Consider the following 24,400-nt stretch of genomic DNA (forward strand, 5'->3'; position numbering starts at 1 on the left):
CATGGCTGGGGTTTCAGATAAGCTGAAGAGGATTTTCAGAAAACACAACATCCCTGTCTATTTCAAACCCACTAACACACTCAGACAGAAACTTGTACATCCCAAAGATCGGACTCCAAAACACAAGATGAGCAATATAGTGTATGCGGTCCAATGCAGTGAGGAATGCCCTGAACTGTACATTGGAGAAACCAAACAGCCGCTACACAGGAGGATGGCACAGCACAGGAGGAGTAACACCTCAGGTCCTGAATCAGCTGTGTACCTTCATCTTAAGGATAAAGGACACTCATTTGAGGACTGTGACGTTAAAATATTGGACAAAGAGGACAAGTGGTTTGAGAGAGGGGTGAGGGAAGCCGTGCATGTGCAAATCAACACTCCCTCTCTCAACAGAGGTGGAGGACTTAGACACAACCTGTCTTCTATTTATCATGCTGCCCTTTCATCTATCCCCAAAAAGGCCAGAAACAGTTCACACCTGCACCAGGTTGGACACACTTAACGACCCATTTAGGTGTTACGAGGGGGTGGGCTGAGGTGTGATCATTACATCCTTCACATCCCCCCCATCCTTTGTTTCACCTAACGAGCCTATTCAGGGCAAGGGGTGGAGTGAAACCAGCCTTGGAGCATAAATTTGCGGCCTCTAACCAACTATCTTCAGACTGAAGAAGCTACTTGGATGAGTAATTACCTCAAAAACATATAATTGTGTTGTTAAGTAAATGTGTTTGGAGGTGTGGACTAAAGCCACTTTGACGGGCAAAAAGAATTGGTGATTTACATAAAGGTGGGAATGATACAAAGTGATGTCAAAGACTTCAGAAATTCACCAGTCTACAGTTAAGCAAACAATCTACAAACGAAGACACTTTGGGATTGTGGCTACTAGAAGTGGGCGGCCAGTCAACCAGTTAATATTAACTAAAGGTTTACATACTTTTTTTTGCCACTGTACATATAGGAAGACAATGTTTATCATTGTTGTTGGCAATTTCCTAATAAAAACACCTTTAGTTTATTTCCTGCATTATATAATTCTGTAATACAGTAACTCTGTTTTCCCTTTTGGCTTTGCCTGAAGGCCCAAAGGCAAACTAGCAATAGCCTAATCAGGTCTTACACAAAGACCTGTGTTGGCTTATCCCAGCCACTTAGTAATGTATAGTGAAGCTGCAGTAGATGTGGTTATGAATGATTTGTGCTCATGCTAATAAGTAGGTAAGGGCAAAAGAGGGTTAAAACAGTCTAGCAACAAGAGACACACACACAAGAGATTTAGCTGCTTCAAAGTAAATGTTAAAGGATTTCAGATCTGAGCCATATAAATTATGCATGTTTAACTGATGAAAGGTTATTTACGTAAATGTGCAATAAAGAATTAAACAAGAGAACAATTAAGTTTGATATAAAAAATGTCTTTTGTGCATAAATGTGTCTACAAATAAATCCATGCCACATCAAAATAAGTCTTTCATTATCAGCGTAATCATCCGGTGAGATTACTGGTTCACCCTCGTGGGCATGTATTTTTCTAATCCCTCATGCCAGGCTGCAGTGCTGTTAATAATGAGGTGTGTCCCCTCAGAGCCACCGTGCTGCCAGTTCCTTAAATCACTGCCCCGCTGGCTCCTTACAGGAAATTTAACATGGAAGACTGTGCATGAGAACTTGTCTCCCTGCGATTCCTGGTAAGCCTCTGGCGTTTAAAACATCACATTCTTGGGGCAGCTAGATCAGAGGAGCAGGAATTCTTCGGGGATTAGGATGGGCATTGTGCTTTTGCTGGCCACTGTGCCGAGCTGACAGCCAGGCCAGCCGAGACAAAACCAAGTTCACTGCCGGGAGGTTCGCCAATTAAGATGTGCAGGAATGCAGGCAGAAAAGTCACAGAGCTAGAGTTGCACATTGAGATCACTGCTTCACTGTAGAGTCCCTGCAGCTTCAGCCAAGTAAAGCTCGTTCAACGACGAGAAACTACTCCTGTTCATCTTAGGGGAAGTGCAACAAGAAAATGACAAACGAATTTGCAGGACATTTAAAAGCAAAAAAGATGAAAAATGTTTGAAGCCACGCCTGTTTTCTCTCTCAGTCAATTCAGCACTCTTCAAGAATGGAGCTTCTTCAAACAGCCTTTGACCTAGCTTGGCCAATTGATTTTCAAGTGGCTGGTAAGTTTGTGTGACCTACAGGAGCAGTATTCATGTTGAGGGTCAGGCTTTGAATTTGTCTCAGTGAAGAGCGAACTAATAAAACCCTCTGATAATGCCAGCTACTATGACCTCTGAGCTAACCCTGCTTAATGACCAGACTGAAACTATGCTAATCTGTCTTTGCTCAATGAGAGGCTAGACTAGAAATAATGAGCTAAAACCTGGATATGCTGGGTATGTCTGGGTATTAAAGTGTTTTTCTAACGTTATATCAAAGGATTTCTCTGGGTGGAGAAAGTGAAGCGTTTGAAATTGTCCAACAGGACATGACAAAACACTGTATCCCACAATCTTAAGACAGCTAGAATTGAACAATCAATCACATGCCAATTCCAAATCTTTGTTTTCCTAGGGAGGGGGCACAGCCAAATTTCAAATCCTAAAGAAAACATTACAAACAGGCTAACATTCATGCCATGCTGGCCACCTGTGCTTGAACAAGTTGCCATTTTACACAAATGGAGAGCATTTGGTTCCCACAGCTGATGACTGCATTACCCGCAGCATGAACCTCCCGCATGGGAATCTGCAACTTGCCCCATAATTGAAGACAGATGCAACAAGAGCCAATCTGATGGTTATTAAAAGAAAGACCTGAAATGGATCACTTCTTCAGATGGGCTGATAAACTTCCTTGTTGCTCTAATCACCAGGCTTTACTCTGATCCAGGCAGTCAAAGTCTGAATTGCTCTTTTTAAAACACAACAAACAGATGATTAACGAGGACAGATGCTGGCTAAGATTCAGCTATCATGCAAGGACAGAGCAAATTTACACTGAGTCATCACTACAAATGTGTGAAGAGACTCACTCTGAAGACATGTGCAACGACAACCATACACCTTGAACAAAGACCTTAGTTGTGGCAATTTAAAGGAAAATCACCCTGAGGTGTTGATGACTATCTGGGAGCATTTTTCACCATTGACGGCCCATCAAGGTTACAGGAGAAGTGAAACCAGCATGTCTGCAGAGGAAACAGGAGGAAAACAAGACTTCTGCAATCTGGCAGAAGTGGCACTGTATCTCTCTTCAGGGGGATTAGAGGGCAAAAAGAAGTCAGTTTTGCACATCATCCTTGGCCAAAAATACCAAGGATGCAGCCAATTAATGAACCCTATTTACTTTTATACTCTTGGGTGTGGACTCTCCAAAGAAAACACCCATCAACCTGCTGTCCTGCTGCCAAATGATTTATGTACACAACCGCTGACATATAGGTTGGATTCAACATCTGAATCCAAAAAGGGAGCTTGAACAGCCTTTAGTGAAACAATTAACTTCTCTCTCATAGTCGGAGACCTACCACATCAAGTTGCATTTACCAAATTTCCCAACAAAGCCCACCGGAATCTGGAAGTATGATATATGATCCCTGGGATGTCTCTAGTCAAACAAAGCGGCGTGGGTCAGAACAGATGTTTATGTTGCGAAAAAGAAAAATCCAACCTTGCATTGGCAAGCGAAGGGGTCCAGGGTCCTAAAATCTAAATGCGGAAGGAGTATCATTCCAGCATTGGTGAATTTTATTTATGTTTATTTTGTATGACCCCTCTCTTACCCTCTTACCCTGTCAACCCCCAGCAGAAAATACCCCCTGACAAACAGCCTTTCTGTTGGTGCCCTCTTTCCCACATTACTCCTGCAGATTGTCCCTGAACACAGAGACCTTAAGAGACTAACAGCTTTTCATTCACTCAGGAAAACAATAAATCCCGACAGTCTCTCTTCACCTCAATCAAATCTGCAGCTCTTACAAAGGCGGTGCCCTAACCCGTGAGATTCTTATTTTAGTTCACTGCATTTTTGAGCATGTTGCTTAGATGTGGCTGTAACTTAGCCATCCCAATGAACACCCACAGGGCACTGTGAGGAGTTTTGCCCATATGGTGCATGTATACCATGGCCAAAATAGCCCTTAATGGGAGAATAATCATTCCCTGCTGTGCTGAAAACAGAGAAATAGCTATTTTCACCTCCTAGCCAATGATCTATAACCACACAATGCATACCTGGCACGTGAAGTTGGAATGTACCATCTTATCTGGGAAATGACTAGTGAAGATTTCCAATTCTTTAACTTTATAAATGGTAAACAACCAAAGTGTGAGTAGTCCTCCATAATGTCCCACTGTGTTTTAAAGGAAAAGCAAAGGGCTGCAAGTCTTGAAATAGAATTGGAGTGTGCCCATTTAAAGGGGCATTACACTACATCTGCAGGCAGACGGCTCCCTCGTCCATTTGTAGGGGCTTGTCAGCATCATGCCAACAACAAAAACAGAAACTCTGACCTCGTTTGGGTGTCTGGAATGCTAATTCACTTATGGCACACACTCTCCACATCCAAGCAAACACACAATGCTGTAAGGTCTCATTTAAAGTCAACCTTTAATAAACACTGTGTAGCTTGCAAAACTTACAGAACTGGAATAGTTATCCATGTCCATCCAGCAGTGCTGACTAAGTACCAAACCACTAAAAACAAGAGGTCACTTCCAAAAAGCTCAGATGCAGGTTATGGAAGTTCTCCATAGCGGAAACCACCCTTGCATTCTGCAGCTCTGGTGATTTTATCACAGCTGCAGCATACCAAGACTTGGGAAGGAGGAATCAGCTGCCAACTCTGCGATCCAAGACACACTTGGGCAGTTTCCTGTCTGGACCACCTGGAAGAGAGCGCTGTTCATCGCACTGAGGCAACATTAATCTGAAATGAAGCTGAGACTTTATTGTCCGACAGGTCAAGTGAGGTCAAAGGAGAAGAAAATAGAACTTTTCACTGGTAACTGATTGATTTTGTCCCTTTCTTTTCTAACAGCTGTTGGTGAAAGACACCGACCTTTGAGCAGGCTGCATTTAAAGCCTTACTCTGTCTCAATGGGGTGCCCATTAGAAAAAACAATTAGGTTTTCTAGGGCCAAGAATGAGCACCATAGGGGGGAATGGGATGCAGGGAAAGAGGAAGTGGCAGATGATTCAACTGCAGCATGGATGTCAGTTTTAATCACAGGTTATGTCTGACATCAGTGCCAATGTGGACATGTCTCACTCCCTAAAAAAGAAGCTACATCCACAGACAGCTGATCAAAGTTCAGTCAACTGAGGCCTTTTTCGTGACAAAGACAAACATGACTTATCTGACTGAAACTTCTGCCCCCACCACTGATCGCAGCTCGGAGGCTGTGAAATCACAGGGAAAAACGCATCGAAAAGCCTTAATGCGGAGGAAATCAAGTGTTTTCCAACACAACATAACTCCAAAGCAGATCCTCTGGATGAAATCCTGCCAAACATACAGGCATGCAGATGTTTCGCAACTCTGACAGCCAGTGACCATTTGATTAGTTTGTTTTGTTTCAATGAAGCAATTGTAGGCAGGTACATTTTTATTCCTTAGGGATTTCACAGACGATAAAAAAAGATTAAAAAAAAAAAAAAAGATAAAATCAAATGCCCAGTGTTGATTACCAGTCCACAAAAACACACTTTATATCGACAGAATAACCATAAGAGTGAAATCCTTCCGACTTTGATTAAAGTTGTGATAAGTTAGTTAAGATTTGGTAAAGTTGTCAACAGTCCACGTACCGATTTGGCCCAATGCGTTTTCCTCCAGCGACTCTTGTCCTCAGCAAAAACCTTCCTCTGTGTTTTCTTAGATGCAAATGTTGAGCTTGGTCCGTCGGTTTCTACTTTTCACATGATTAGAGCCGCACAGACACGCACATCCCGGCCAGATCTGCTCCTCAGCTCGTACTGTGTCCAACAAGCAAACACTGCTCTCAGTGAGTGGAGCGCATGCTGCTTTCACGGCCTGTCGGACACAGAGCAACAGTGCTACATAATAAGAAATACGTAACATGTCATTTTTGCAAATGAAAATACACGATGAAAACGAGCAGGTGCACCAAAGCGCTGGTAACAAATACACATTGAAGTCGGTATTAAAATGTCCAATGCATCTCAATCATGGGATATTTCTGTATGTCACAGAAACATTTTCAACGTTTTCAGATTGTCTAATTTACGAGGAGCCGTTGAATGCGACAAAGAACCGCCCGCCTGTTTTTGACAGACCAGTGACTATTTGGCTTTTAGCTTTGGTGTTTACACATTTTAACATCTGGTGCGCATAGTTTCGTGTATTTTGGTATGAGTAAAGATAAAATGGCAGGAGACGAACCTAATGTTTATTGTATATTTCTTCTGTAAAACGATCTTTACTTATGTCCATGGAAAATGCAGCCCATGCAGTGCACATCAGTGACAGGCTTGTGAAAGGACATAACTAATTGTAACCCTGCCAATTACATTTATGAGGGTCGGGTCAGGAGGATGGGGGTCTCACAAAGCCTGGCTTCAGTGAATCTTTAGGGTGGGTGCTAATTTATGTGTGGCTGATTAAATGGGGGGCGCTTTTGCTTTGAACGATTCCCAATCTGCCCACCTCTTGCATATTGCCCCCCCCCCCCCACACACACACACACACATGCAATATAAGCTGCTGGTTCGACTGTGATCAAATAATGTGAAACTTTGGCTTTAATTGTCATTCTGTGGCATGAAAGACTGCAACTCACTTCAGTGTTATGTGCAAGTTTGTTATCTGACTGTTGCAAAGCAAGACATTATGCAAACTATTTTAAAATAAGACATATATAACATCATATGTTGAGTTCTTTTAAGTTTTTGTAGTCTGAACTGGCTGCAGATGTTGCAGACGAACTTCTAATGAGCTCAGGGCGCCACCTGCTGGTTAAAGAAGGAAACGTTAGTGTGTGTACATGTACATGAAATTAAAATCCCAGGAGGTGTGACAGCGGAGCCTTATTTAGATGACATTTTCTATACGAACATTTACATGAATCTATATTGCATTGTCAAAAACAAAAATTGAGATAAACGTGGTGTGGGCCTGTAGTGTTGTTAAAGCAAAATCATACAATATTTCAGGAAACACAGTTGAGGTTTGATTTAAGGTTTTGAATTGGTTACAGATGAAACTGTGTGAACTTGTGGTTAAACAAAAAACAAACAAAAAAACGTGGTCTAGCTCTGTCTACATTTAAATTTCAGTAGACATGCGAGCAAAACCCGCTGCACGTCAGAGGTTTACAGCCACAGCATTCATTTTAAGAGGAAATGTATTTTCAGTCATCTCTACAAGTTACATTTCGTAGAAAGACAGTCAACAGTAAAGAGCTAAATTAATGCGACATTGTATAATTACATTTAAGTCACATAGTGTAGTGGGTTCTTGGCCATAACATTGTCACCTAGGATTTTCTATTGAGTTGGATCAGGACCTTGGGCTGGTTATTTCCTTTATTTCACTGTTTTCAGGTTCAAGCAGCTGCTTTCTGCATGAAACGTGTTGACTGATTGGGTGACGAATGCAGGGAAGGAACTGCATGTTGTCAAAGAAGGTTTTGACAAACATTTGCATTCACTCAATCATGTGGCTGTATAAGAGGCCCAACTCCTGCTGCAGAAATCATACCCCAAACCATCACACTTCCTCTTCCACCTTTCACTGACGTCTTTACACAATTTCAGTTCAGTCTTTTCCCAGTTTGACGACAAAACATAATGTTTTTTCATCAGACCCAAATAAATTAATCTTGCTTTCCTCACTACAGTGAACTTTGGACCAGTTCTCCTCTCAGTCCAGCTTTTTGGTTCTCTCTGATAAGGAAAGGTTTGGTTGCTGCAGAGTGGACTTTCAGTCTAAATTCTCTTAAATATCAAGATACTGTATGACGAGACAGATCTTACCCTGCTCAGCACTGAACTGGAGAACAATTCTAGTGGCAGTGTTGAACCAATTGCCCAGTGACATTCTCCTTATCATCCTGTCCTCTCTTGCATTCCTCTTTCCTGGATGAAAGTCTTCTTGGAGGGATTTGTAAGAGTTTCTTTGGCCCTCATCTCTACAACCTGCTGCTGGACAGGTCCGGTCACTTTAAAACAGCTCACCATCTTGCAAAATCTGTGAAAACTGGAAAGTTTTGCTGCCACTTAAAAACGGTTTGTCAGACAATTTAGGAAATTAGCACTAGGTTCTAAATTAACACTAATAACTGGGAGGAACCTCAAAGTGATCACTAATTAAAATGTTTTTTTTTTTACTGTGCTTCTGAATATATGTAACTACTGCTGTTTTACTCCTGTTTAGATCATTTCAAGTAGGACCTTGTTGTTTAGGAAATTCTAGGTTGTTTTCTAATTTTGTTCTTCAGTGTAAGTAGATACTTGGGTAAAATGACATTTAGTGTTACAATCTATGGCCTTGGTCAAAGAGCTTAGAGAAGAAGGCATTGTCATCATATCATTTGCAGAGCAGTCCCCATAGTTGAAGCGGAAGCTGGGTGGGAGGATGTGAAAGTATAATAAACTAGCTAGAATAAACCGCATGTGGTTATCTATGCATGTTCAACAGAAAGACATTAAGATTTTTCTCATGCAAGGTACATTATTAACCAGCTATTGTTAGCCTATGTCCAAAGAGTCTGTGTAGTTTCCTTGATAAAGTGAAACAAGAGCTCAAAATAGAGAAAATACATAAATTACAGACAGGGTTATCAACACTAGGCTGTTCGAGGTGGAAATTGAAACAAGAGGATCTATTTTCTTAGTAACCACAAGTATCAGGGAGACAAATACAACTACTCTCTGTTTCAACATAAGAGCATAAATATAATGAATAATTATAACACTTGAGAAAGTACTACTATACTACTTACTGGATAGTAAATCCAGTAAGTATAATCGTAGCAGCAAATCAAATTGTATCTCTTATAATACAACACAGAAAGTATAGAAAGTAAACTGTTAAGTAGTTCATCACACTGAAGAAAAATATCCTAAAATAAAACATTTCAAACATTAAAATTTTTTGTTTTTTTTTTATTTAGTATAAACATGATACTGATAATTTTACAGAAACCTATATGAGTTAATATGTACAAATATTTGAAATATTTAAAACATTAGACATTATTAATACATTGACTATAAGATGTCAGTATCATCTAATCTATTCTTTATGCTTGTTCTAAAAAACTGTGGAAAAATCAGTGACAAAATACCTTCAAGCTAAACATACCGCAAAATATTATGATTATGTACAACATTATGCATGTACACCTGTCGGCCACAACATTTATGCCATGCCGTGGTTGAGAAGCTGTGGTGAACAGGTCTGTGGTGACACAGCAATGTGTAATGCACTGTGCTTCATGGTTCAACATGGCTAGTATTTGTTTTTCCTTGATCCCTGCCCAGTACACTAATAAAACCACTGCATGGATTTAATGTTGTGGACGACCAGTGTATGAGTGATCCGACAGACTATGTAACAATGGTGACAACAAGATAAAAGACGTGGTAGGGCTTCAGGAAGGGAGCGTTAGTAGATCACCGAGTGATATTTTATAGCCACAAAGGAGATCAGTTTTGAGAAAATGCTAAATAATTTAGACTATTACTTTGAACAGTAATAGTTTGAAGTAACCGATTAGCTCAGATCTACTGACGGTTTATGGCCTTTAAAGTTGTTTATTGTATTTTGATTAGTCACTGACTACTATCAGATCATATAAGGGAAACAAAGACAAAAAAGACATATATACATTTAACCAGTGAGATGAGAACCATGTTTATAATATCCAGTGGTAATCTACCTCCACGCTAATGCTCACCTTTTAACCTGAATACAAACAGTTGTCCAACAACTCATTTAGCCAAGCTGCTGCATTAAACACAAGCCTAAAAGTCAAATAATTAAACATCACATTTCATCAATGAAGACATTCTGCCTACTGCTTATGTCACCCTTAATGACACTGACTAAATAAAAACAGGTCCCCCTCCAGGATCCAAATGCAAGTTGATGAATGTTACTTCTTCCAGACAACGTTGCTCAGTAGATGGCTCAGCTCCAGCAACCTGTGTCATTCACCATCAGGACAGGTGTCAAAGGTGAGGGCTCTGAGGTCAGATGGGTTTAGTGGTGCTGTTGTACACCAGACGCTCTCTGTCCTCTAGTGAGGTGAACTGAGCGTTGCTGGCTGGCACGCTGTGGTGTTGTGATGACGACTTCTTTCCCTTCAAGAAGCAGTACGCCAGGATACCTAGTAGAATGGCGATAGCTACAGCCAAGAGGGCAGCTATTGCTATTATACCTGTTAAAGAAATAATACATTTTAAAAAATGGTAGAGAATGATGTTGTGACAACAGAAAAGCAAAAACTTGTTGGAAGTCAAAGAGAATATTAAATGAAGGGGTAGATACCTGTCTGGCTCTCAGACACACTGCGATCAATTTGTCCTTGCTTTACAAACTCATCTTCACCTGAAATGTAGAGAAACATTTTGTGAAACACGACTACGTGTATATCAACAAGCTTGTTTAGCTGCATTCAGCTATGAAGGGCAATGAAACCTGCAAGGACAACTTCAGGACAACAGGAACAATATTAAAAAACTTTTGGCAAACAACTGCATTTTTTCACATCCAGACGTCCTGCAGCAACACTGGTAACCTCTGTATGTGTCAGCCTGACACATTGAAGTTCATCCACTCTGTTACTAGCTCCATTTTGGTCTCCACCAAATCCTGAGGGAAATGTCTGGCACTATGGCTGCTAAATGTTGAACTGTAACCTTTTCTATCTGTCAATGGTTCCTGCTGGGCTGGTTGCATACAATGGGTTTGTCAGAGGTCCAAAGGCAAAGGAACATTTAATACCATTCATTAAAAAAAACAACAACAACATATTCCCCAAGTTAGAAACATATAAAGCAAATAGAAAACCTACCTTTAAACATGTAGTCATCTTATCCATTGATAATATAAAAATACATATTTTTAAATTGCTCCTGAACATTTTCTTTCTCATATGATACATTAGGCTGAATCATATTGTCATAGGCTGAAGGACATTTGAATATTGAATTCATATCTGGTAAACATTAAAAACAACCCACCTGTCACCCCATGGCAAACTCTCATACAGGACTCCTGAGTATCAAATCTGTTATCATTTCCTGAGCAGCCACCATAGTTGAAGCGGAAGCACTCTTGTGTTCTAGGTCTGTAGTACCACTTAGTCTGACTGTCCCTGCAGGTTCCTGTGTCGGGAGGCTGCGTGCAGCGCACTGTGAACAGATAGGTTGAGAATGTAAGCAGTTGAAATAAATGCAAGAGTGATGGTTTATAAGGTACAAATCTACAAACTTATGATATATAAATAATATATCATAAATAAATAAAAGTGCAAATCACCTTTCTGTTCATCCACTGGCATATTTATCAGAATCTCAAAGTCCTTGTTCACTAACAGGCAGATAATGGGACACAGGACAATTCAAGTCAGGACCTCTTGCAAGAAAACATCACACAACACGTATGTATGTGTTTTATGTAGTTTGTATAGTCACTGCTCACAGTCCTCGCACTTCTGCTCATCAGAACCGTCACTACATTGTGCAGTTCCATCACACTCCAGGCCTGGATCCAAGCAGCAACCATTTGCACAACTGAACTGCCATGGGGCACATGGGGCATCACACTTTTCTCCTGCTGCAGACAAACACAGAGCAAACTGTCACTTGCTGTTCACCTTAACTATTGCTGTATTTAACACTGTGTCAAATGACAATGAGGACACAATGTGAGAAGAGTCACTAAAAAGAATTATCACCTCCCTTTGACTCAACTGAGCCTGTAGCGAATTTAAATTCAAGATTATATACTATCTGCAATTCTACTGTATCGGTTCATTCTTGGGCAGATTTCTTTTTAACTACTACAGATCTTAGTAAGCACACCTGACCAACAACATCACAGGTATTTGAAAAGATATTTGTAATTGAATTGAATTGAGACATGCCCATTTGTTCTATGGTGTGGCTTTTTTTAAATGTAGGCAGCATGGACTCTCACTTTTGACTTGTTTAAAAAAGTCATTATTGTTTAGACAGATACCAGAAATCACCTACCTGGAGCTGGGGGAATTGAAATGCCTCTACCAGAACCTCTTTTTTCTGAAAGACAAAAGGGACAACAAAACTAATACTTGACATTGTTGACATTTCCCAAACAGATGTTCACCAGCTTTTGATAGTTTTGGACAGAGTTTAGCTGAATGGTAGAGAATGAGACTAAAAGATATTAAACTATATATGTGTATGAGCGGAGCATGGATACCTGTGCCAGAGCAGGCTTTGGTGCACTCATCCTGGGAGAGATAGTTGTTGAGATTCTCTCTACAGCCCCCAAATGTGAACTTCTCACACTTCTCTGAGGCGCCATTGTAATGCCATCGAGGGAAGGAGCCGCGACATGGCCCAACCTTCTTTGGAGCCATACAGTGGTCTGGTGAGACACAAAATAAGGGAATGTTTCCAATTGACAACACTTATTTTTGTAGTTCCTTAATGAAATCCAATAGAAATAATGGAGGTACATTTTAATAATCTCTGTCTGCATTTTGTTTAACAAATCACAACAAAAAATGCCATTTCCTCTTTAAATGAAGTCTGATTTACAGAGTTAATCGCTGCTGTGAGAAATACTGCAACACCAAGGTGTCACCACACTTGTGAATGGTCTCAGAAGACATTTAACAATGCAAAGCTTTTGTTGTCTCAAATGCACAAACCCCTTCAACCAACCATTCATAGGATTTTTGTGTTGTGTCCTAACTTCTCATTCTTTGCTTGAGTAGACATATAATTACACATGTAGTTGTCTCGAGAAAGAGACAATCTGACAACCAGAGAGACTGCTCAAAAAAGGAAGCAGACAGACCGTGTGGTAAGAGAAGGTGATATCAACCACATGTCATCTGCATGTGGTTGATGATGCATGTTGTGTTCGCATGCACAAAAAGGCTATTACAAGCAAAGAGCCTTGACAGGAAATTTCATAAGGAACCAGCTAGTGCTGTTGTGGTGTAAATGTGGCAGCGCCGTCGCGTGGAGTCACTGCCTTGCCCGTGCATATTCCACTGAAGCACATTCCTTACGCCATTAAGGACAAAAGCAGTTAATGGGTAACTGAACCAGTAAAAGCTTAAAAGTCTGCTCTTGTCATTAAATCTCAAGTAAACCAACACAAACCTAAATGAAGCGTATGTAGTATTAAAAAGAAAAACTTGAAATCAATAATCAGGACGATCACAGTGACTACTACAGTCTTCTTGTGTAACCCATACTGAAACCTGACTGACAGGTTTTGTTGAGTCGGGGGTGGAGAGCGCGAGATGGTGGCCTAGCAATGGAACAGACAAAACTACTACTAAAACTACAACAACTGCAGCATTCACTTCCGTTTTTTGAAGAAACCCCAAACATGAACCTGCTGTGCCAGGCTTCACTGTGGATTTCTGTGCTGGGTTTCAAGTCAAACAAACTGGATACAGGACGGGACACTTGACAAACCACTTTCCCACGACAAAGAAATATCTTGCTCCTTACTTCAGCAGTTTTGCCATCAACAAAACCTGATTCTGGTCTAATCCGATTGTTGTACGAGCTTTTTATCTCTTTATCTTCAGCAAGTTTCGTCATTAGGTCCACAGGTATTAGCCAAGCGTGCCTTGACAGGTTTTGATCCTAACCAACATGGCAAGGCTCATGCTTGAGAAAAATGCCAAAACAATACCACGGAAACCGATGAGCTGGGTTCCTCTGAAACGGATCCTTGTTCTAAAATTCACGCTTGTCTATTTATACGTTTCCTTTTTGGGAAATAAATTGACGAAAGGGCATAAATCAGCTTTACCTGCTTACATAATTAAGCACAATGCAGGTGACTGATTAAGCTAAAAGAAATGCGGTGGAAATATGACTCATCTTTCACACTGATACTCAGTCGGTTGCTCTGGCTGATACTACGTTTATAGGGAAACAAACAAAGCTACAGGAAATAACTTTGACATAAAACCGGCTTTAAAAAAAAAGTGGATTTGTAATGTCTATGTTGTGCTAGCCATGGTCTACAGGATGAATATCTTTTTCTGTATTCAAATACCACAGTAGGTGTATAAAACTGATCCTCTGCAAACATCAATGTTTAATGATCCCTCTGAGGTTTCAGCCCAGGTTCATACTCACGCTCTGATTGCTCAGGAGTGAGGACCAGGACGGTAACTTTGGTCGAGTCCGACTGGCCGGCAGCATCCGTGACCGTCAGCTGGAACTTGTACACTCCAGATGATAGATTGGACACAATAATCTGGTCATTAAAGCTGGTTTTCTACAAGACATGACAGGACAACGCTGTATAAACTGTACATCAAAGCCAGTATTTTTTCCAATAGTAAATACCATTATAGTTAAAAATTTAAACACACACACACACACACACACACACAGGGTCAGAGTAGTTTTTCCCATTTTCCCCAAGCTCGACTCTCAGCAAGGACTGTGCATATAATCAGTAACTACACTCACGTCAATAACAGCATTAGGATTTCCAGCGATCATTTGCCAGTTGTAAGATACAATCCCTTTGTCATCTTTGCTCCCTATGCCGTTTAGAGTCAAAGTGTCCTGAGGTTGGACAACTTGGTCGGGTCCTCCGATGGCCACTGGAGGACGGTCGGTTTCATCTGAAGTGACAAGGTGGGATCAGTGTATATCACCTTTAGACAAGCTTTGTGGTAACTTGAGCACAGATAAGCAAAAATATCAGATAAGAACAGATTGAAGAGACCAGAAACCTGAGCCTGGAAAGAGGGGGTGTTAGGGCTGACATGTATAAACATGCACAACTGATGGTTTCTGCTCTAAAATATGTGGCCTGATAACAAACTGCGTTATAACACACAACACTGAAAGATGGTGAAACACATTATTTACACTGTAAGATCAGCATTTACACTGTCAATCAGTGACTGAATGAAGTATTGTTCTCAGTAGATATTGACACTACAGCTGCAACACATTTGAACAATTTAAAGGAAGAGTGCAGGAGTTTTTGCTCTTACCTGGGGGGACATCCACCGCAAGATAACCTTCATAAACCGAGTCCAGAATATAATTGATGTATCCCGTCTTCCTCACGAAGCGGCAGACGTATTTCTTTTTGTACAGACAATCGAAGAGAAAGCAGGACTTGACGGAGCCTTCGTCATCTCCTTTCTCCATGAAGGCGACATTGCACCTGGGCTCCTTGCAGCAGGAGACCAGACAGTCTTTGTATCGAGTGAGTTTGGGCGACGAAATGAACGTCGCCCCGTCCTTCACGGAGTCATCGGTATCGAGAACAAAGTCCTCCCGTCCGTTCTTGAAGTTGGCCACGCACTCCTGACTGGGCTCCTGGCCTCCGGCGGAGCCGAGGAATAACAATAGGAACAGGAGCGCACAGGCTCCCAGCGGTGCCCCAGGGAGGGACTTCATTTTCAGCTCGATCCTAATAAAAAGAACAGGTATTGACCACGGATCACCTGTCACCAGCAGCCAAGTCCGCAGAGGATTCACAGGAAGCACTTGCTATTTAAAAAAAAAAAAAAGTCGACTTCTTCATGAGGCATTCAGGCCGCAAAATGGCAAAACAGTGTCTCTTCTCAGCAATTCACCTTCCAGCGAAATGACGTGAAACGACGCCCTCCCCACTTCCTGATCTGCACCCAGAAGTGGTCCCAACAGTGGCGCACGGCCTCACCGGGCTGATCTGATCTGATCTGATCGGATCCCTCACCAATCCGAAACTGACAGAAAAGAAAAACCTGCTTGGAAGATGTCGACGAAAACCGGAGACATGGCCCAGGTGACTCACCTGAGAAATACAGGAAGTGTAATTCCACTCCTGAAATGCCACACCCTTTGTGGTTGTGCTGACAGAGAGCCCAAACAAAACACGCACAGGGCCCCGAGTGTGTGTGTGTGTGTGTGTGTGTGTGTGTGTGTGTGTGTGTGAACGTAAAGCATCATTGTTAACTCTGTCTTACATGTGCATAACTTAAACACACACACACACACACACACACACACACACACACACACACACACACACACACCTAAAAGCTGAATCTACAGCTTTTCATCGTCATAAATAAACAATAACCCACTGTTGTTTTCTTTCTGTGATTATTTATACAGTTTACCTTAACAAAAGTTTTGGTCAGGGTTATCTTTTTATTATAAATCATATTCTAACAATGTGGGTAAAGAAATTATACAATATTATATTTTAGTATTATAAGTTATTACTAAAATCACAGTTGCTGTTATGGTAAAATTAATAAATTAAAGGATGATATATAAGAAATTGTATTTAAATCACTACCTATTTTAAAATGTTTCAACTACAACAATACAAATTACATATAATAATAAACATATACAGAATAATTATAGACTAATTCTAAGTCACATTCATGTGATTACCACGCAAATGTTTTAATAATTATTATATTTTATATCCAAATAAAACACATCTATTTGACATTAAATGAGCTTTCTGCATTCTGCATTAATGATACTTTTATTTCTGGTACTTGTGGTTGTTTTTGACTTTTATGCTTTTACTTAACTTTACTTAAGTAACATTGTGAATGCAGGATACAGAGTAGTTCTATAACATGACGAGGCTGCATAAATCAAGTTTCTCAAAACAGAGACATAGCCAGCAGTAGCCTACAACTATGAACTTTAATTTCCTCTGTCTCTTACAGTCATACATATTGCATATTGTCACTTCTATCTATGTTTACCTGCTGTAATCCAGAAGGTGGCAGTATGATCCCACCTGTTTTTCTGTAAAGCATGCTTTTTTCTGGCTTATACTCTTTTCCATATAGTACAACCATTAACATTACTTAGGATTTCACTTCATAGGACCCCGATCTTCACGTGCTAGTTGTAGTGATACTTCAGATGATTCATGTGTTGAGTCATCAAATTACAGTATGCGATGAGTCATGAAGCCATGTGAACCTGCCGGCAGCTGAGAGGAGCAGGAAGTGGTTGCTTATATTATGAAATGTGGACGAATTGGATCATAATTCTTGCCAAAGATAGCTGGGGGATAATCGAGTTTCAGAATAATTAACATAGTATCCCTGTGCTCTACACCCTCCAGTGCAGTGAAGCTGAATCAGTAGAAGTCAAGCTCATTTACCGCCTCTGCCTTCCTTTTCAATAAGTCACCCAGCCAGGTCTGAGGTGAGAAGGCCTAACGCGGGTCTCATCCCTTTTTTAAGACAAGCTGGTGATGCAGAGCCAAGTAGCATAGGACACGATGAGTGAATTTGTTTGCCCAGAAAGGTGAGCTGCCAGAGGCGCTCAATAATTCAGTGTTTGTAACAGACGGTGCATTGGTGGGTGAACACACACAACTATGACTGAATGGTAGTAGTCTGCCAAAACAAAAAACTGAACCCTATTATTGATATTGTAATAGGATCTGTGGAAACTGTGCGGACCGTTGTCTCATCTGTAAGAATTCAAGAGGTACAACTATGAATTCTTGATCCTGAGTTCTGCGCCACCGTTGACATTTGACTTTAGGAAAATAAATAAATAAAAAAAGAAGATAGTTTCAAGACTTTTATATGACATTTGATTAGCAGCCATAAATAGTGATCTCGAATCCATCCATTATTTAGGGGTGTGTAACTGAGGATGCCAATTCGACTTCAAGGTTTATTAAACGTACACCTGATAATGCCTCTTATAAAGGACAGGGCAGCTATCACACTAGAGGAACCCTGGCTCACCTGTCAGGGGGACCCAGCTATTGTTGGAAGTGTTTGTGAACAGGAGCTCTCAGCATGTCGAGCGCTTTTGACTTTGTGGGGAGATAAACGCTTGAGATCCTTTTACTGTTCGAATAAGAAAGTGCAGCTGGTTTGTCGGTATGTAAGTGATTGAGATCATAGGTATGCCAACAAATTACAGGATCAAAGATGAAAAAACATACAGTGTGTATTTCTACATTGTGTGATGTTAGTACTACATGCTGGCAAATCTGAAGTCAGAGTGATAATACAACTTGGTGGCTGTAGTTACCCTCTAACCCTTTCTCTACTTTTTTATTGGTATAATTGACCTATGCACTACCACCTGCTATAACACAGAAGAAGAGAGCAAAAAGCAAGCACACACCCTATAAGGTGCATGTGCACACACACACACACACACACACACACACACACACACACACACACACACACACACACACACACACACACACACACACACACAAACACAAACACACACACACACACACACACACACACATACACAGAGGCATATCTCATTACCATCCTCCTGATAGTGCAGCCAGTGGGTGTTGCAAGAGGAGGAGGAAAGGAGAACAAGACAGTGAGCTTTGCAGAGAGAGAGAGAGAGAGAGAGGGAAAGAGAGAGGACGAGGACAGACAGAGAGCCAAACCCAGCATCATAGATAGGGTGAGCACGAGCACTTAACAAGATAACAGGAGATACGCATGGGAACAGCAGCCCACTGGAAAAGCAGAAGCGGAGCTATCCAGTAGAGACAGAGCAGGGGAGCCGGCGTGCAAGCCAAACGTGTCAGAGTGTGGGTCTGTGTGTGTGTGTGTGTGTGTGTGTGTGATTTCATTGTGTTTCCACGGTTCTCCTGAGGCCGTGGCAGCCATGGCGTCAGAGCCTAGCACCCAGTCCAGGGTGATGTTCCAGACAGCGGACAAAACAGAGGAGCCTGCACACCGCAAGCTGGGAAAGCTGACAGTCAAATACAACCGCAAAGACCTGCAGAAGAGGCTGGACATAGAGGAGTGGATTGACGGGCAGCTGCACCTGCTGTTTGACTGTGAGGTAGGCTATGGCTGGCTGTCTCTCTCTCTCACACACACACACACACTCACGCAGACGCGTGTCGTGCACCTGAGCAGGAGGTGAGGGGAGTTAGCAAGGAAGGCACTGAACTACTTATGGGTGCCCAGGGTGGGCTATCCATCATGAGAAATTAAAGTGACCTAAAAGAGGAGTGGGTGGTGGTGTTTCATGGCTGCACTAATGTGTCATCAACTTGAAATATGTGCAATATCAGCTGTGAGCTGTACACTGTGGTGTTCTGCCACAGAGATTATTTTGCAGAGATATGATGATAAATTGAAGTCATTAGGAAACATTTGAAAGGATGTGGTTATCATCACTTTCAACACATTACTGCAGCATGGCTGCAAATATAGATGGTTTTATACAACGTGAAGTAGAATAGCTAAGATTATGGTCTAACACTGAGGAGGAACATAGTCAGATCATAAGAACAATATTCATATGACCTTGTGATAAAGTAATAAAGATGTGCCAGCAAAGCAATAAAACTGAAAGCTAAGGACGGTAGTAGAGGAAAAAACATTTAGAATTTGTATTAACTTCAAATTCTGCAGTTTTATGTTCTGTTCACTCAATTACAATGCATGAACTAAGTACAGTACTGAGATAATATATAGATAGTTAGAAGACTACAGTGATTGGACGCAAGAGAAGAATAAATGACAACCTACAAAACCTGTCTATTTATGTACAAAACGATTTATTACATGGAAATATGTAATCAATGTGTTGAACACTAATTGTATAGGTAATTTGTTTAAGATGTGCAGAGGATTTTAACAAGACATCTGCCCGCTAACTCACACACACACACACACACACACACACACACACACACGCGGCAATACTACTCTCATAACTCCCCTCCTGTAAGGTGGGATACAATCCAATTATGTCAGAGGCTCCATATTGATTTGCTTGGCATTCTCCGAGGGGAAACCATGGCAACAGATGTCTCATCACCCACATGAGGCAGTATGGCACAGCAGAATAAGGGGTGTCTGTTGAGGAGCACGGGCTTCCTAATGATGATGCAGATCAGATGACAACACTGCCTCCGTTTCATGCCGGAGAAGGTGCAGACAAAGTGTTTCTCATTTAATTCTCAAACCACACAGAGATCGTTGGCTGTACATGGATTATAGTTACCTCTCTGTCTAGCATCCTGACATGGCAATGTAAATATAATATATTCTGATGCTGCAGTTTGTGAGTGTAAAGTTATTTGTACAGCAAAGCTACTGATCAGCAACTAGCATCTCCAGTTATCTAGCTAATCTAGTGGATAGTGAGGGTTAAGGTTTAAGTTAAAACATTACACTGGGGATTGTTTAATATTGTTCTGCTATCTTCTTCATCACACTATTTCATTTACCCCTTAAGCCTTCCTTAATATAGTTATGGTAAAGGGGGAGGAGTAAATCTCATTAGTGGAAACCAGGCCATAAGGATAACAGAAACAGAGCTAGAGTCTTTCAACTCTTTTGATCTCGTCCCAGAAACAACGTGTAATTATTTCATGCCTCATGTTCTGGTTCGAACATAGATATTAATGTGGAGCGTGTGTTTGTCCCACAGTTAACTGACTGATGGGCTGAGAGGACATAAGATAGCACTAACACTAGAAATTTAATTGGTTCAATCATTAAAATACCTGATGTCATATGCTCAATTCAAACAGGCGCTCCTCCGTTGAATAGTATTTCATATAATTGCCATTTGCAAGTGAAGGCTAAACATTGAAGCTGAATATCTGCATTAGACACTTGTATGGAATTAGTCCTTGCTTGTCTATGTGCTTTGACTAGTGTTATGAATTTTGCATGGGCTCAGGGGAAGGTAACTCTGTTGGTTCGGAGTCTTCCGCGTGGAAGCATTTACCATCAGTCCCCTGTGTCACCACCTGAATTATTTAGCCGCATCTCTAATTCATACAAGCCTCGGTCTGGAGAGGCCACCTTCTTTGCGAATATCACACCTTTCGGGAAATTGCAAAATAAAACGTGTGAAAAACTGTTCTTGACATGCTTTCAAATAATGAGCAACGCACATTAGGCGTACGCTCCTATCTGTGTTTTCCCCACTTCTTTTCACATTGTTTTGGACATTTTAACCCTCACTCTGTAAAGTTAATGAACATTTTGATATGTGGGCAGCTTGTGCCTCCACAGGAAAAAGGAAGGGCCTGATAGTTTAGACACAGCACCGGCATCTGTTCTAAACAGCTACACTTCCTGGGCATGGTTTCCTTTACATTGTCATTGCAAATACTATATTACATGTTGATGTTTAGTTGTAATATTGTATAAGATAATAGTCTCTGAATATTATTAGTTAACACTTACAAATAACACAACTAATTCATCCAAAAACCTTTAAAGTAATAGTTCCAAACACTGGGAAATACACAATACAGTTTAGCTCTATGGTTTAATAGTTTTCACTAAAATCAATGACTGTTGGCCATGTACTGTATATCAATTAGTCATTTCAGCAAGCTTCATTTACATAGTACGACCCTGAACAAATCAGCAAAGTCTTTTGTATCACCACCTGTTAATGATGCAGCTTTCCCCATTCAGAGTTATAAAGTCTAGTTGGAGGTCATCGGATCAAAATCCGATGATCCTTGACTGTATTTGTCCTGCTGTGTGAAGCTAAAATCCTCTGAGAACCACTTTGATATTCATGAATTCCAGTACTAGTGCCAACAATCACTTTAGCTTTAGTCCATTGCTTTTAACTTCAAAAAAGTGCTACTGAGACATTTTTGCCCACAGGCCTCATTAAAATGCTATTTTCCTCTGACAATGAAGATGTCTCTCAACAAGCTGAAAATTGCAACTGCGTACAACATAAAACACTGAAAATGCAGTGGAACGGCCGTATCGCATTTCTTTATGATGAATGCACAATACTCTTAGATCTGTGAAAATGTCTCTCATTGATATTCAGTGGTGCTGTGCATGGTCCTGCACTCACAGGGCTAAAAGAGGACGTTAAAGAATGGTATAAATAAATGACTTGTCTACCAAATGTTTATACACAGCTCATACAGTAGTAGGCTTCACTTCCACAAAGTGAGTATGAAAGAGGAATAGATTAAAATTTTTGAATCTAAAAGAACTTGGACTAAAAACCAGACACAAGTCAAAAAAACACAGACTAACACATTAGAGCTGGTAAAGCAAATCCCACACATCATAATAATGTACAGCAGCAACCAAAAGGAAAAAAAAATCACGAGTTCAGTCCTGCGTGAGTCCTGCAGACATCAGCAGAATCACACGGGGCCCAAAACTGGCAGCATGTATCAATTAGAGTGGGCACTGGGGACTTTGAAGGTGGGCCCATCTATTCTGCCACTCAGCACTTCCACATTGATTAGCTCTCTCTTCATCCAGAAAGCTGTGCAAGACCCATCCTCACCAGCCATGAAAACTCCCCAACCGGAAAATATTTCACTTAAAAATAGGCCCCACTTGTTAAATACGAGCGTACACTTGCTGACTCTAGATATCTTAGTGTTCAGGGTTCAGCCACTACTCATTCCCTCTGAAAATGTAGTTGAAAAGTGGATAAGAGCTTATGATATGAATTGATTACCTGCTAGAGTTGCTCACTCCAGTGTTGGAATGAATCTGCTGCCAGTCACAGTTCAGTTAACGCTTATATTTCAGAAAAAAAATACACTTTGCACTGTATTAAGGTTAATACTGCCCTTGGGTTTGTATCTCATGTTAGTTTAAAACACAATGTGGGATGACTCGTGTGAGAATAATACATTAAACATTTAAATTGGCAGTGCATTCTCAGTAATGACTTAACTAAATGCCAGCAGAGCAAACCATCCATGAAATCTGATGGTGGCGTGGAGCAAGTATGGCCTCCCGGAGCCCTTTTTGCCTCCATGCCTCAGTGCTCTTCAGCTTTGCTCACATGCACAGTACATTAATCACATCAGTGTTGTGATCAATTATTTGGGAAGAAAAACGTATTTGTCTTTATTTCTATAAAGATACAAACAACTATAAACTCAGAAGAATGGCTGATGATAAAAGTAGTGTTTCGTGTTCACAGTTTTCACATTAACAATCAAGAAGTTTCACTGTGCTGCAGTGAAAGCCTTGCCATGTCGCATCACATCCCTGTCAGTGATCACATTTTACACTCCCTCCTTTCCCTGTGAATAACACTGCTCAGTGGTCTGTACCGTCCTACGGCTGGGAGTGAAAGGATGGCAAGAAGCTCACATTAGACAATGTTTGCCGGAGCTTCTGTGGCACGCAAAAAAAGTCTTGAACAACATTGAACATTTATGTCTCTTTGATTTTACAGGAGGAAGATATACCAGAGCTAGAGATTGACATCGATGAGCTCCTGGAGCTGACAGATGAGGGACAGAGAAGCCGGCTGCAGGTAAAATTGTACAAAAACAGTAATTCAGTCATTTACATGTTACCCAAACTGCAATCCTGCAACACCTTGCTCCTAATTGACACCTGGGAACACACAGACTGTTTGTCGTGTGAGGGGATATACAGTATTAACAAGCACAAGAACCCTTGTTGGAATCAAATGTTTGCAATGGAAATAAAATGTGCAGCATTGTTAATGAGCCTATCTCTGTTCTTTGTTAGGAGTTGTTGCAGGAATGTGGGAAACCAAAGGAGGTAAGAAAAAACAAATCCATCCCTTTTATGAACACACATCAAATAAAACTGATAATAATTGGCCAAGGTTGGCTGTTCAGTCTAGTTTCTAAATATACTTTTTTTTTTTCCATCATTCCTATAGGATTTTATCAACGGGCTGCTCTACAGGATAAAGGGTCTACGCAAAATGTCAGGTCCCTTGAAGAAATAATTATAGGTCAAATATAGAATTGAGACAATGTGGAGACTCTTATCTTCCCATCTCCCACACGTTAACTATTTGGATGCCTGTATGTGCGGCTCACATAAGGGTGCGACTCTCTTCCCGCTCTGTGAGCCCATCTTGGGTGAATATCAGTCTAACACCGGAGAAGTCAGGTAGTGAATGGATTTAAAAAACAAAACAAAACAAAACTTAACTCTAATTTATGGACTGCTAGAACATTTTGTCTACCATAAACATTATAATATTGCACATAAGATAAAGGTTGTACTGAATATTACTCAGATGGACTGTTTTTTTTTTTTGTGAAAGACTGTACATTTTCTGTTGCCTATTTATGTATATAAATATTTTTGTTCTGATAACAATGTTATATGTCAAAATAAAACTGAACATTTTCAAAACAAGGCTGTTCCTGCATTATCAAAAAATACTACCTGTGATGACAACATCAGGTTTATTGCACACATAC

The 24,400-nt window shown here is 40.8% G+C and overlaps 3 protein-coding genes across 5 annotated transcripts in view; 1 reads left to right on the plus strand and 2 right to left on the minus strand.

Moving 5' to 3' along the window:
- Nucleotides 1-5,986, minus strand: part of LOC113158794 (pleckstrin homology domain-containing family G member 3) — a 32,585-nt gene extending 26,599 nt beyond the window's left edge. For all 3 annotated transcript variants that reach the window (XM_026355023.1, XM_026355022.1, XM_026355021.1), the window contains exon 1: nt 5,806-5,986. The gene's annotated coding sequence lies outside the window, so the exon portion shown is untranslated. The remainder of the gene's footprint in view (nt 1-5,805) is intronic.
- Nucleotides 5,987-9,182: 3,196 nt separating this feature from the next.
- spint1a (serine peptidase inhibitor, Kunitz type 1 a) lies at nt 9,183-15,996 on the minus strand. The gene is made up of 10 exons (XM_026355888.1): nt 15,213-15,996; nt 14,677-14,834; nt 14,338-14,479; nt 12,428-12,595; nt 12,220-12,264; nt 11,666-11,800; nt 11,504-11,554; nt 11,206-11,376; nt 10,511-10,570; nt 9,183-10,400 (listed from the first exon to the last, which is right to left on the minus strand). The coding sequence occupies exons 1-10, from the start codon at nt 15,622-15,624 to the stop codon at nt 10,213-10,215; spliced, it is 1,530 nt and encodes a 509-aa protein (XP_026211673.1). The 5' UTR covers nt 15,625-15,996; the 3' UTR covers nt 9,183-10,212.
- Nucleotides 15,997-18,586: 2,590 nt separating this feature from the next.
- Nucleotides 18,587-24,313, plus strand: zgc:162989 (uncharacterized protein LOC100037351 homolog). The gene is made up of 4 exons (XM_026355500.1): nt 18,587-19,026; nt 23,389-23,469; nt 23,691-23,723; nt 23,848-24,313. The coding sequence occupies exons 1-4, from the start codon at nt 18,847-18,849 to the stop codon at nt 23,914-23,916; spliced, it is 363 nt and encodes a 120-aa protein (XP_026211285.1). The 5' UTR covers nt 18,587-18,846; the 3' UTR covers nt 23,917-24,313.
- Nucleotides 24,314-24,400: the final 87 nt, after the last annotated feature.

Source organism: Anabas testudineus, chromosome 12, assembly GCF_900324465.2.
Source record: "Anabas testudineus chromosome 12, fAnaTes1.2, whole genome shotgun sequence".
In the NCBI taxonomy this organism is placed as follows: Eukaryota; Metazoa; Chordata; class Actinopteri; order Anabantiformes; family Anabantidae; genus Anabas; species Anabas testudineus.

Excerpts from the sequence above, each read along its gene's own strand:
- zgc:162989 (XM_026355500.1), top strand. The coding sequence starts at position 18,847 with ATGGCGTCAGAGCCTAGCACCCAGTCCAGGGTGATGTTCCAGACAGCG. Across the intron at positions 19,027-23,388 it reads ACCTGCTGTTTGACTGTGAG|GAGGAAGATATACCAGAGCT; the intron begins GTAGGCTATGGC and ends TTGATTTTACAG. Across the intron at positions 23,724-23,847 it reads AATGTGGGAAACCAAAGGAG|GATTTTATCAACGGGCTGCT; the intron begins GTAAGAAAAAAC and ends TCATTCCTATAG.
- spint1a (XM_026355888.1), bottom strand. The coding sequence starts at position 15,624 with ATGAAGTCCCTCCCTGGGGCACCGCTGGGAGCCTGTGCGCTCCTGTTC. Across the intron at positions 12,265-12,427 it reads CAAAGCCTGCTCTGGCACAG|AAAAAAGAGGTTCTGGTAGA; the intron begins GTATCCATGCTC and ends TTTGTCTTTCAG. Across the intron at positions 11,377-11,503 it reads GCCAGTGGATGAACAGAAAG|TGCGCTGCACGCAGCCTCCC; the intron begins GTGATTTGCACT and ends ATCTGTTCACAG.